This window comes from Varroa jacobsoni, unplaced genomic scaffold, assembly GCF_002532875.2.
Source record: "Varroa jacobsoni isolate VJ856 unplaced genomic scaffold, vjacob_1.0 scaffold_560, whole genome shotgun sequence".
In the NCBI taxonomy this organism is placed as follows: Eukaryota; Metazoa; Arthropoda; class Arachnida; order Mesostigmata; family Varroidae; genus Varroa; species Varroa jacobsoni.
The window spans coordinates 65,208-78,175 of record NW_019213462.1 but is presented as its reverse complement, the minus strand read 5'-3'; the positions used below and the strand labels follow the sequence as shown (position 1 = coordinate 78,175).

The following is a 12,968-nucleotide window of genomic DNA, read 5'->3' as shown; positions in this document are numbered from 1 at the left end:
ACCGGTGCAGTTATAAAACCTTAAAAAATGTAGGTTATCTTAGTCGCAGACAGCTCCCCTCTCAACAGAGATTGAAAAATAACATTAGTACGGTTTTTTTTGTCCACAGGTGTGGTTTCTTGTGTTTGCTTTGCCTCTGTCGGCTTTCAAACTATTAGGGAAGATTTCATTCTTTTTCTTCTGAGTTTTGACTTGTAGCATCCTTAGAACTCCTCTGGAGGTACCGATTTTGAATAAAATCATCGTTATGATAACGTCTATTTTTATAAAAGGTACACTGCTTGGGTCACTTAACGCAATTAATGTTTAATCGGCTAGCTTGCGGTTAGTTAGATTGTATTCACAAAAAGTATACTAATACTAGGACCCATAGTAATTAACAACACTACGTATGTACAAGATCTTCTTACATTTACTTATGAACGCCGAGCTTATACATTTATTATTTAATTCTCGCACACTATATACACCACGCATACACACTGGACTTTGTTACTGTACAGCACTCCGTTACCTCTTTGAATCTCATCGAAAGCGCTCTTGACCAGAACGCGACATGTGAACCCGAACCTTTTTTTTATAATTGCTCATCGTTTTGCCGCTCCATTTCCACGTGACACAATTAAAGAGAGCTTCATTCTTCAACAGCGCTGTTTTAATTGGATTTACTTCATAGTCAGCTGGTAGAAACTGCCTGCGTTTCCCAAGCCACTCCGCTATTTTCGAGTATTTATAGCTCGAGCTATTTCATTACCCAGTTTAGCACTTCGATTACATTGCTTCCGCTCAATTTATTACCTGGCTACAATTCTTCAGTTACCTTGATTGAGATATCCCACTACGGTGTCCTACACATCATGTGGTCTATTAACAGGAGTATAGTACCCTATGTTGCATTTTTTAAATAAAGCCATTTTTGCGTGACCATTGACCTGTTGTACCGCTTATTTAGCGCGTGTTTTGCTGTTTCATACTGAAACCGACTTAAACTTTTAGAATTCTATGCGGATATTAGACCGCCCGAAAGATTTGAATATTTTTAACAAATTCTTAACTGCCTTTTGTGAAAAAAAAAAAAAACATTACATTTCGCGTTATAGGGAAAAGTAAGAAGAGATCGTACTTATCACGTAGAACTCTAACGACTAAACAGTTTTTGCTTTTGGATATCTCATACCTCAACCACGGCTAGTAAAACTGACTGCGAAAGTCGCAAAAATATATATCTGTAGAAAAATATTGGGTTAATTCAACAAATTAAAATACTTAAAAAAATACTGACGGTTTTTTTAGCTACATAGCCTTCATTTGTGCCGGGCTGGCGTTGGTGTTACTTGAGAGCTGAGATTTAGTAGTCGTACATATGGTACAAATCGCTGGAAGACTTGAGATTGAACGTCATGAAAATGACCAACTTTTTTGCAAATATTTTCTGTTTTTTTTTGCGATATTTGCGAACACTTGCGATAAAGGTAAAAATGCTGCATAGGACTATGACAGAACGTGCGTTGTTTATAGTCAAAATGAGTTTTTGAAAGAAACCTATGGTTCTGTCTTATTGGTTCAGGAAATTTCGATGTGAAAGATGTTCTCTTAGCGGCCGACAGATTTCCAAAAAAAATTTAATGAAATGATTGGAAAATGAGCGATACGTGAACAGGTACGAAATGGCCGAGGGACTAAACATCTATCACAGCTTCAAGGAAGTTGGCTATAAAAACGAGCTTTATTGTGCATTATACGAATTGGCGCAAAAAATTTCCATCCGCAAAATTCTACTGAGACGCAACGAAGTAGAGCCATTTCTAAAACAATGTATTACAGTTAAAAAAAAAAAGGTAGGATATAAACAATAGTACACAACAGTGCGAAAACAGTGCACTTCACAATTTGAGGCAAAGCCTGGTCTGGCGCCAAGGAGTGTGTTGCTATATGTTTGGTGGCACTTGATAGAAATCGTTCGTTACCAACTGTTGCCGCCTGGCAAAATCATCTATTGGGATCTCTACTGTCAACAACCAACAAGATTACAACAAGCTGTTGAAAAATAGACAGGAATTAGGATGCTCTTATCATTAGCTACCTGGCAAGAATTAATAGCGTTTAGATAAGAAATTTTAATGCATTCGTCGTATTGCCCCGTATCTTGTACCATTCGACTATCATCATCTGTTTGGGTTTCTGCAGAATTCCCATAATGCTGTCAATTGAACTATATACAAAGGTTATTTGTCACGATTTTTCGGCCAAAAACCGCCAAAGTTATGCAAGGAAGATATTAAGCATTACCAGAAAATAGTAATCATCAAAATAGTAATATTGTCGCAAGGTATAAAATACGTTTGTTTTCATTTGGGCTTACAAATCATCAGTACTACTTTTACTACCCAATATGTATATATATATCGATGTAGCTGTCAGAAGTATACGAACTGTCCATGTCGCATGATGTTATCTTGAGCGAAGTTTCGTTGCCAGTGAGCTTATAATATTTAATGGAATGACGTTTCTAATTTAATCGCATCACTTCTTCTCTTAAGATATCTACGAAGAAGCCAATATATAGTGTGAGCGCGCAAGAAAATCTCATTATATCAAATATACTAGCTTGATTAAACTGCTAGATGTGTTCTAGCTATAACGGCCGATGTCTTAACAACAGATAAAACCATTCTCTTCAGTAACTACGATAATTCCGGGACCTTTTTAGTAACCTGAGAGCAAAACTGATAGAAGACGATTTACCCAATAATAAGTCAAACAGGACTGAAAAAAAATACTGTTTTGTAAAATAGGCTGAATTTGACTATATAGTTACCTCTGCATATAGCGGTTTAGTTTGAAGTTCAATAAAATTCATCCACGTACGATGCGATATGGAACTCATTAATTGTTGATTTATATGGTTAGTAGTAAACGACGCGTTATTAAATTACCCACTCAGGGCGTTGCGTAATCGACCGAACTTCAAAGCAAGCTTTTTTGTCAATGATATAATTTTATGGTCGGCACAGTTATCGGGTGTGTAATTACTGTATGACTTCATCAAGCTTATTGCAGGTCGAATCAAAATTTAAAATTTGCCCAGTTAGGTTAGGTGGAGAGAACACTCAAGTTAACTTTGTAATCAAAATGGACTGGCTACAAAGTTTCAAAAGCAATTTCTTTACATCCGATATTTGTCCTATTTTTAATTTAGCTGATAATAATATATAGTTTTATTGTGTTACTATTTCACTTCAGTGCGAGCAAATTGTATATATATACAAGCGTGTGGGTATTAGTACGTTCTTGCCTTTGGCATGTTGTCACTAGTTCACTTGAATAGTTGATCATTTTGAGATCAGAGAACAACGGCGCTAAATATGATTTAGCAATTAGTACAGCTTGTTGTATTTCATGCAGTAGAGACCTCCGCTGGTAAGATGAACTCATCGGGTCCGCAGCAAGTCACAAACATGTACGTAGTTCAATAGCATAGAGTATGTCAGGAATATGTAAATGAAAGCTCGAACTTGAAGACGACATCAACATTCATACCTGCAAACTCATACATTAAGCAGTCAAAGAAAACTGACCTTACTTTTGGCATTTATCTCGACTTGAAAAACCTACATAGGTCTTAATATATTCATCATCTGTAATTTGTCGTAAGTACAGCATACAGGCAACGCAGGTAAATATTAGTATTCATTTTTTGTACGTACCGATTTGTCAAAGTAATGACTTCGACAGGTTGCCCTGTAAAGGCTATCAATCAAACCATTTAAGATTAGCAAAATTGCTTTTGGTCCTTGCTTAATTATCTAGGATTGCAAAGTTTTAAGTCAAGCCCCCTAGTAGCAATTATCGGGCGAGTCGTTCTTCTCTGACACTCGCAGGAAATCTCAAGCCGATTTGTAATCTGCTGCTGCTGCCGCTACTACCCTCTCTCTGCCAGCTTTCGTGGCCGGAGATCGGTACCGTAGCTTGATCCCTTCCTTTAAAAACCCAGCAGCTTTCATCCAGAGCTCAATCTGGAGACAATACCAATTTGAAAATATCACGTCCTCGCTGTCCGAGCTGTACGACCACTTTTGAATTCTGGTTGCGCCAGTTTAAACGCTTATGATTTGTCTGTCGTAAAGCCGGCGCAAAAGTATAGGACTCATCATGAAGTTCCTTACAGCCCTATCCGCTTTTATCATCGTAGTTGATGCGTCGATGATTCCGAAATTAACAGCGCTACCAGCCTTGGCCGGCGTTGCTGTTCCAGCCATTATCGGCGGTAAGTTGCTGACGGTACCCAAAATACTCGCGATCAAGGGTGCAATTGGACTTACGGGTTTGAAGATTGCGGGCGCTCAGTACCTCAAGAGGAAGATTCTCGTCCCAGCTGCGATAGCCGGCGCGCAGGCTGGCTACAAGGCAAGTTCAGCCGTATTAGCTGCTCCACAGCTTGTGGCTGCGGGAAAGGCTGCAGCTATACAGGGGGTACTCACACATTTGCCGCAATTCCCGAACATCGAAGTTCAGCCTGCCCCACCTGTTCAATTACCCGATATCCAGCACACGTTCCAGGTGCCAATTATACCTTCGCCCTCCGTTCAGTGGTATCAAAAGCCAATCACATTACACCTTCCTAAGTTGGTTCTTCAGCAGCCGCAATCAGTTCACAAAACGATTACCATTCAACACCACGTGGTTGATTCACCTGTTGCAGCCGCGCCGAAACCGTCGAGCTACGCCCCGACCGAATCTGAACTATCTCAAGTTGGCTATGGTGTAACGCCACAGCAGCAGCCCATAGTCGAACCGCCTGTCTTGACACCAGAGCAATCTGTAAGCTACGATGCACCAGAGCTTCCAGAACCCAACCTTGGGGAGGCACCTCACTAAAGTCCATATGTAAGTAACCTTGTACCTATGATGAGGATAACTATCTATCAAATTTGTACCTAGGTCTATGGCCGTCCGTGTAGAATCTTCCCCGTTTACATTTATAGTTCAGATAATTACAAATTCGAGTAGCTGCTGTTGTTTTTGATCTACGCATATGGTTCTTTTTTTTAATTTTAATGATAATAAACAGGAAATACCATATCTGGTTTAAATGCCTGTCCTAAAAAGTCCGTGTACGTAAGTGCTTTCTCCTGCATACCTAGTTCGATCATTTCGGCAATAATCATATGTGGATGGGTTGTCATTCACTATATTTGCACATGTCGCAATTGCTTAGGCTATCAACTAGAGAAATTGATGTTAAACGATCTTATCAAATCTGAACTAATTAATTGTCAACTCAGATATGAAGTGCAGCAGAAACTGTCAGTGACATAAAAAGATTAGCTGTTTTAAAATGTTTGATTTAGTTTAATGCATTCTTTTCTCTACGCAGGGTCTCGATATGGAGGAAAAGCCCAAATTAGAGAAGATCAAGAAAGCTTTTACATTTGATACCTGTGCTCTCAATAATTCAGATGATAATAAATCAAATATACACATCAAGATACGGTTTGTTCTATGATTTTATTTAATTTCGGTGCATGCGGTTTGGATATATGTTGTATTCGTATTATGACTTATCCTCGACAAGTTACCCTTGGTTCACTTAAATACTTTATCATTTCGAGGTGACTACAATATCTGACTCAGGGAGTAACGGCGCTAAATTTAGTTTAACGATTTGTAAGGCTTATTCTATACATTGGAGACTTCTGCTGGTAAAATGAGCTCGCCATGTCTGATTCATGTGGTTCAATAGCGTAGGGAAGGTTGAAGAAATTGCAAGTAGACAGCCGATCTTGAACGCAACATTAACACTGACTCTGACAAACTCATTCATCGGTCAGACTGCAATCAGCCGTGGTGAACGTACTTCATATTGTGTAATATGAGTCAAGAAATGAATATCTTTTTTATAGGGAATTTAAAGAAATTATAAAAGAATTTAGGAAATGCAATTACTTAGATGATAAGCAACAGAAGAGCGCTCATGATTTAGTTTGGTGGTCGCACAGGGGAAGAACTCCTTGGTTTTTGCATAGCTCATTTCAGTTACAATCAATGAATGTGGCTTTGCGATAAATTTCGTTACTTGCCAGCTTTGGTAGTTAATGTAGCACTACGTATACGTCCCCGTTCATCAAATAAAGGTTATAGAATGGCCCAAGACGGTATTTTTAACACATCCTATTTGCAAGTTTTTTTAACCAAATAACAAAACAAAAGATTCGGGAAAACTAGCACAAATTGCAAATTTGCGCCATTGTTTGTAGCACTGAAGAAACTTCCTTCTAAGACTGATTTCAGTGTTCTGAAGGTTGCTTAAAAGGTACTGCGTACAATATATAAATCAAGAGCATTTATCAGCAATCCCTGTATCAATACCCGTCAGGAATTGCTCGAAACAGAACCTAGTAATTATTTAGTAGCAGTAGTACACACATCGTAATACATTCGTACATTATAAACACAATTTATAGAAACACATCTACGATGTATAAGCTTTTCGATGAAAATTTCGATCCTTCCACCTCCTGGGTCTCTGGGTGCTGTAATTTCTTAAACTACACTCGGAAGCTCATCGGTGCACTTCGTGGCCGACTTAGACGATGACAACATTTCTATGCCAAAGCGACGAACCTAAGAATTTGGTCGAAAAAACGTCATTCCCAAAGTGGAAGATAATACCATTTCCTGGACTGTATACTTGAATTAGCATAGGCATATCCTTTTACCATCGCTAGTCGCATCTTTCTCATTAAATATGTCTTGCCTAAGTTAAAGATCGCTTAACTGAAGTTTCTTTCAGCAATGGCATTCACACGCCTTATGCAAGCCTTTTAGGCTGAGTGATTTAATCGTTCCTCGATCAGCCGTTCGTGAATAAACTCTACTATCCTATTTATGTTAAGCACTTTAGAAATAGTGGTTGGTATAGAACCGGGAGTTATATAAAATTCGTTATTTAGTGTGTCAAGTAAACAACGAATGGATAGTGGAACATTATGGGACTTTGACGACAGGCGTCACGAATTACCGACCACGATCAGCTACGGGGAAATAGCTTGGTGGAAATTAAGTTGGATTTTTTTGACAAATTCATCTTGAGACTTTTGTCAGGCGTATTAGTTTCTTTTATGCTGATACTTCATAGCACGGTACATGTGGCAGGTTTAATACAAAAAAAGCTGTGTATTATAATTTTTTACATTCAGAGCATAAAGTAGCGCATAGCATTACTACAGCCAGAATGCGCGTCGTGATACTAAGTTAATTTTCTAAATTAAACAATTCGTTCTCAAAGTTTTGTATTTTCAGCGGTACATGGCATGCTTATTAAGCGCCATGCAGCTATGCTCGTTGTATGTATTTCACTATCTTGGTTCATTATTGGTACTATCTCATAATGAAAGCATCGGTGGAATCGATAACATTCGACATGTTATTTATTTAGTAGTATTGAACACTAACGTATTCTATCATATAGGGAGGATATCGATGAGTAATCCTAGCAAGGCGAATACTCCTGCTTACTTTAACAGCTACTTAAAGTTTTTTTGGCTCCCGCTTGCGGTATACAAGGCTCGATCGATACGAGGTCCCCGAACATCGTATGCTGTATCACTGGGAACTTCCCCAGTACTTCTGCTTTATACATACGGATTAATCCTGAAAATCAAAACGTGGATTAAGCCTTGTCTCACGTTTCGCTTATCTCTTACCAATATGAATTAGATTTCTTATCATGTATCTACAATTATGTTGTACATAGAATTCTATATTCGTTGTAGATTTTCTGATTGAAGAGAGAATAATGTGGTTAACATCTATTGCCAGTTGATCAGTTACCAGATGAAACGTGAATACCTTCATTTAGTCGTTGCCAGCTAGGTGTTCCTGAGGCATTATAAAGTTGATTCGAGTGCTCGAAAAATGGTCCTTTCTTTGCGCGGTTAATATATGCGATGCAAGCCATGAAGAGATAATCATTTTCGTATCTGGTAATAACAAATAAGTATAAGGGCAATTCTAGATGGGTACTGTTTGCTCAACTAGATGTCTATCTAGTAAGAAGATACGTATTTAATTATATTTAAATATACCTACAGATTATTCGTGCAGAAATTAAAGACGAAATAAATTAAATACAGATATACAGCGACTCTTAGCGATAATTAGATTACTTAATAGTATATATGAGAGAAAACGTGTAATCGAAAAAGGATGAAGGTTGCCATTCGTTTAACATCGTTGTTTTTTCGGGGCGTATAGACCAAACCAATGTATTACGGCAAACTGATCCTGAACGCAAAGGCACCTTTGTGCGTCTTGTGTCTGTCGTCATGTGACGCAGCGTGTCTAAGTTGTTGGTTTGTTTGAACTGAGTTGACGCATTCAGGAAGAATATATGGATATTTGTAGAATAGTGTATGGCGCTTTGTGAAGTCGTCCGAAGCTGAGTAGGTTGCACCTCGATTTTGTTTCAACAGTATTGTAGAATCAAGCTTTGGCCGAGTTGTTGGAATCAAGTTTCATTGAAATATAGTAGTTGGTAGTTAAACTACACGTTAAGACTCTTAACACTTACTTCTCAGGAATATCTTCATTGAGAAACTGACAAGGAACAGAAATTTCTTCAATGGCTTGTTGTGGAGGCTCAACGATCAGCTGCGCACTTCCCCAAATGAATGGTAGGAACTGGTAATCATCCAGCGACCATACCTGTAAGAGGCCACGCCATAGGACATTTTGAAAAATGAAAATAATACCATTTAGTCTGCAATTCATATATTGTGGTAAAAATAAACTTGTTTATTTACAACGCACTAGTTGCGGAATTTCGCTTATTGTGCTGATCGCATCGATGCGTCTCTATGTGACGGTTCTTTCTCTGTTGTACTGTGGCCAAAGATGTGTAGTCGAGCCTAGATACAGCAGTGGTAGAAGTCTCCTATCGGCCTTGGCTCGTCGTATGGGAAAATAAGAAAACAGAAATGCAAATTTATCTTCATAGAAAATCATAGGCACTCACTCCATGGCTTCCTGCTGGTTCCATTCTGTATTCAGTTTGTAGCCTTCTCATGAGTTTCATATATCTGCAAGTGTGCGAATTGAAAAATGGTATTAAATAAGTGAGCCATCATCTTAATACGTAACGCGTACGGTTCGATCGAAACAATCGGGTCAAAAGCTTTCGTATCTTTTGAAAATAAGGTCAATAAAGTTAAATATTATACTTATATTCCGGATATATATATATGCCGGAAGTTCTTAGCTTATAATATAAGCTAAGAACTTCCGGCACAAATTCATCTCATCTAAGCTAGCATTCTTTCACATTATTCATAATTAAAGCTCCTAATAAGAGCTCACTTTAAGAACCAGTTTCCCTAATACCTGTCAAAGCCTTTGACAACAACGGCTGGTGCATCAGCCTCATTCAGGAACTCCATCTTGAAAAGACACATTAGAAACAGGGCGAAGTTCATCTCATGACCCGTTCCGTAATCGATTCGAGTTTGATTTCCTAAATGCAGCCAGAGTCGAGTTAGGCAAAACAGAATATTTATTAAAACTTACAAAGATGTGATGATCTTACGCAAATATCATAATCACTTCACACATGTTATTCTTACTAATATAACCTAATGTCAACACAAAAAAAGCAAGCATTCTTTGATAATAAACAAAAACGAAACAAATAAAAGCCTCTAGGAAGGCAACCTGTCGACCTACATTGCAGCTTAGGTTATAAGAAATGTCAGCATGTTGCGTTGCGTCTTTTAATAAAGGTCACAAGTTACAAACTGTTCACTGTTATCTGGCAGCCTACCGAAAGCATCAACGAGATATACGGCCAGCTCCTCGATACGATCGTATAGGGATTCGGGTAGAAGCTCTTTGAGCAACGCTTCCTTGCGGTCTTCCATCTTCGAATACCATGTACGATAAGCTGCATTACCGAATCGCGCAGGCTGCTGCACTGGTGGAGTTTCAGTAATTAACTGATCAAGTTTGTCGAGGAGAGCCACTAACTTCCTGCAATTCTCTGAAGTTTTGATAAGTGACCTGTAATATTGGACAGAAGCTCGTTACCGGTGTTCAACGCAATATGGTAATATGTTCAGTGAATTTTGTTAACGCAATATCTTCGGCTTTACTGTAGCATTAAAGAAATGCATTAAGCATTTAAATAAAAGGCAACAACTGGAATGTCTAACCTATAACAGTGAATCAGAAGTTTTGATGCAATGAACTCATGTAAGTGACAATGAATAAGACTAAGAGCAAAAACAAATCACTCTTTCGAGGTGTCACGACAAATATGTTCCGGATTTGTTTCGTAAGGTTTGTCTGATATCCTAACTACACAGAGGAGCATTCTGAATTATTCCAGCAACAATTATTGCAATGTTTCTGAAACTAAACCAAACTTTTTTTCTGTAAAAACGCTTGATTTCTGTAATCTAGATCTTTTCCTGACTATGTAATTTAGAATGTTCTGATTGACGTTTATTTATCGTGAGTATTCTCTCCGCTGCCGGATTGCCGGAATCGCAACAGTTAGTATGCTGAAGCGGATCATTCGACTCCTAAATGTTTATGTAGGGCGTTCCTATGAAATTCATTGAACATTTTTTTTTAATCTTTGCAATATTTTCAATAATCGGACAACATGTTCCGGAAGATTCGCCACGAAAGCACCCCAAAAATTATTTAAAAAATTAAAAAAACATGAGCAAATTTGAGATTTCCCATATAGACATCGCCGAAACTACAAAAGGAATGTTTATCGAACTCGGTCCGAAAGTGCTGTTTGGAGCCACCAGTTGTTCTATTGTGTAGTATATAATATCATGTTTATTTTCGGGTAGTTTACATTTAAACAGCACACACACGTCACCTGCCACGCTTTGCATATATTAAGCTAATTCACGCGAGAAGGGTTAAGTTTACTGATACTACACACAAGACCTTACTTTAAATTTGCAATATGAGGTATGAACCGGTAAATGTGCTAATACATATTTCTGTTTGTAGCTTGATTAGAGTGGTAATGGAGTTGTGAGTTATAAGCCGTTGTCAAGCCAGTGAGTGTAAGCAATGAAAGGAGCGAACGAATAGGTAGGTGCCTTTCTTTCAAAGCTACAATTGAAAAACTGCTTGACAAGGACCGCATAGGATTTTGTAAGACGTTTTTTACACACCTGACACATTCCTGCTCACGTTCATTCCATGTTTCTTTCTATTATAAATGTAGGGGTGACACCAACACTATCAATATGCCAAAATATACGCTTTTTTCTATGATTCTGAGAATACGCTTCATATGATTTAATGTGCGATTTTCGCAAATGAGAAACAAGTACCTTATCAACACTTTTTTTGACGCATTTGTTGCGAAACTAAGCAGCAGATAGACTTCGATGATTTTTGGGCGCAGTCATTTCTTGTGTTCCAGCCACCGGCAAAGATAAAGAAAGGCAGAACGGCTCGAAGCAAATACTTAGTAGGGGATAACATTTTTAAATATTGAGGTCATATTAGATAGTTGCTTTTGGGTTCGCACAAATTAATCTCCAACGACAGACCGCATCTCAAACGGTCTTCTACGTCAGTTACTAAAAATTGGGCGGCCTAGAGCAAATAAAAATCTTGAAATTTAGTCTCACTCACTAAAAAACAGTGCGATTGGAATAGCTATAGCTATTACAACATACGCAGTCAATGCTCGCGAGCTGATAGTACATTAGACTGTTCTTAAATGAAAACTATATTTGTCTCGTAGTACAGCGCAAAGCTGCTGCAAGCCAGAATATTATTAAAAGAGTATGTTTGTTGTACTTTAGAAAAGTCAATCTAAAATGTTTCTGGTTTTAGGTCCGATACGTCGCTGAAGATGACGTCAGGCAGACGAACCGTCAATCTGCACCGATCGTAGGTTCTGTCGGCGATTATGCAGAACACGAAGATTACAGGTCTGACATTACAATGCATTAAATAACAAACTTATATTAATATATCATATATATATATATGATTAAAAATGTCCATTATAAAATACTGAACTTAACTGAAATGCTAACGAATACTATTGAGTTTACCAACTGTATACCTTACAGGATTCTGCTAAGTTTAAATTTCTTTTGCGCTTTTTTCACATGGGTTAAGAGAAGCTCAAATACAGTCGTAGAACACATTTTAACGTGTATTATGTACGTAACCATCTGAAGGAATGCCTAAGGACGGTACCAATCGTAAAACTCAATAATTGAGTTTTGGAAGAACCTATGATGCTCAAACAGCTAGCCATCCAGAGCTCCAGGCAGAATACTATTCAGTTTCAGCTGTTTCAGAGTCCTTTCAATCGGTTGCATATTAGCCCCTTACATAAGTGTTATACTGATATGTAGACACTAACTTCCCGTTAGTTCCCTTGGCGGCGTTGTTCATTGCAACAAGAAACAAAATGTAGTCATCATACGCCTTGCTTTTCGTCCATTTTTGCATATCCATTGGAGATTTAATGTATCGCACCGGAAGAACCATTTTGACAAGAGCGACACGTCTTCGGCACAACCAATGTCAGCGATCATGCACCACACTGAAATGCTACACAGAATGACACGCACTGGAACTTCTATGAATCTCTTTTCAATGAGCCTGTCTACAGACATCTACCGATTGCGCGCATAATTTCAGAATAATTCAACATTTCACACGTCGATCCTTCTATAGTAGTCGCTGCAGCTGTCAATAGCCGCAGTTGTCTCTTCGATTTGTCTATGAGCCCAGTATGATGGATTTATTTTTTTCAGGACACACGATTGTACGTTTAGAGAGACAATTTTCTTAATCTGCGTACGGCTTGTTAGCCGGACATTTGACTTTACAATCGTATAGTTAAGCAATAACGACTCGAGTTGAAATTCGACCAAAACGCCTAATTCTATTATCCTACACATGGCCGCTGTTGCTGATGT

The 12,968-nt window shown here is 38.3% G+C and overlaps 2 protein-coding genes across 2 annotated transcripts; one reads left to right on the top strand and one right to left on the bottom strand.

The window, feature by feature from the left end:
• Positions 1 to 3,995: 3,995 nt before the first annotated feature.
• On the top strand, positions 3,996 to 5,487 carry LOC111261479 (uncharacterized). The gene is made up of 2 exons (XM_022835017.2): positions 3,996 to 4,887; positions 5,378 to 5,487. The coding sequence occupies exon 1, from the start codon at positions 4,153 to 4,155 to the stop codon at positions 4,876 to 4,878; it is 726 nt and encodes a 241-aa protein (XP_022690752.1). The 5' UTR covers positions 3,996 to 4,152; the 3' UTR covers positions 4,879 to 4,887; positions 5,378 to 5,487.
• A 1,921-nt stretch (positions 5,488 to 7,408) lies between these two features.
• Positions 7,409 to 12,935, bottom strand: LOC111261478 (serine/threonine-protein phosphatase 2A activator). Its single transcript, XM_022835016.2, has 7 exons — positions 12,407 to 12,935; positions 9,818 to 10,053; positions 9,382 to 9,511; positions 9,017 to 9,080; positions 8,573 to 8,706; positions 7,852 to 7,982; positions 7,409 to 7,653 (listed from the first exon to the last, which is right to left on the bottom strand). Exons 1-7 carry the CDS (start codon positions 12,532 to 12,534, stop codon positions 7,520 to 7,522), a joined length of 957 nt encoding a protein of 318 aa, XP_022690751.1. The 5' UTR covers positions 12,535 to 12,935; the 3' UTR covers positions 7,409 to 7,519.
• Between the last annotated feature and the right edge of the window lie 33 nt (positions 12,936 to 12,968).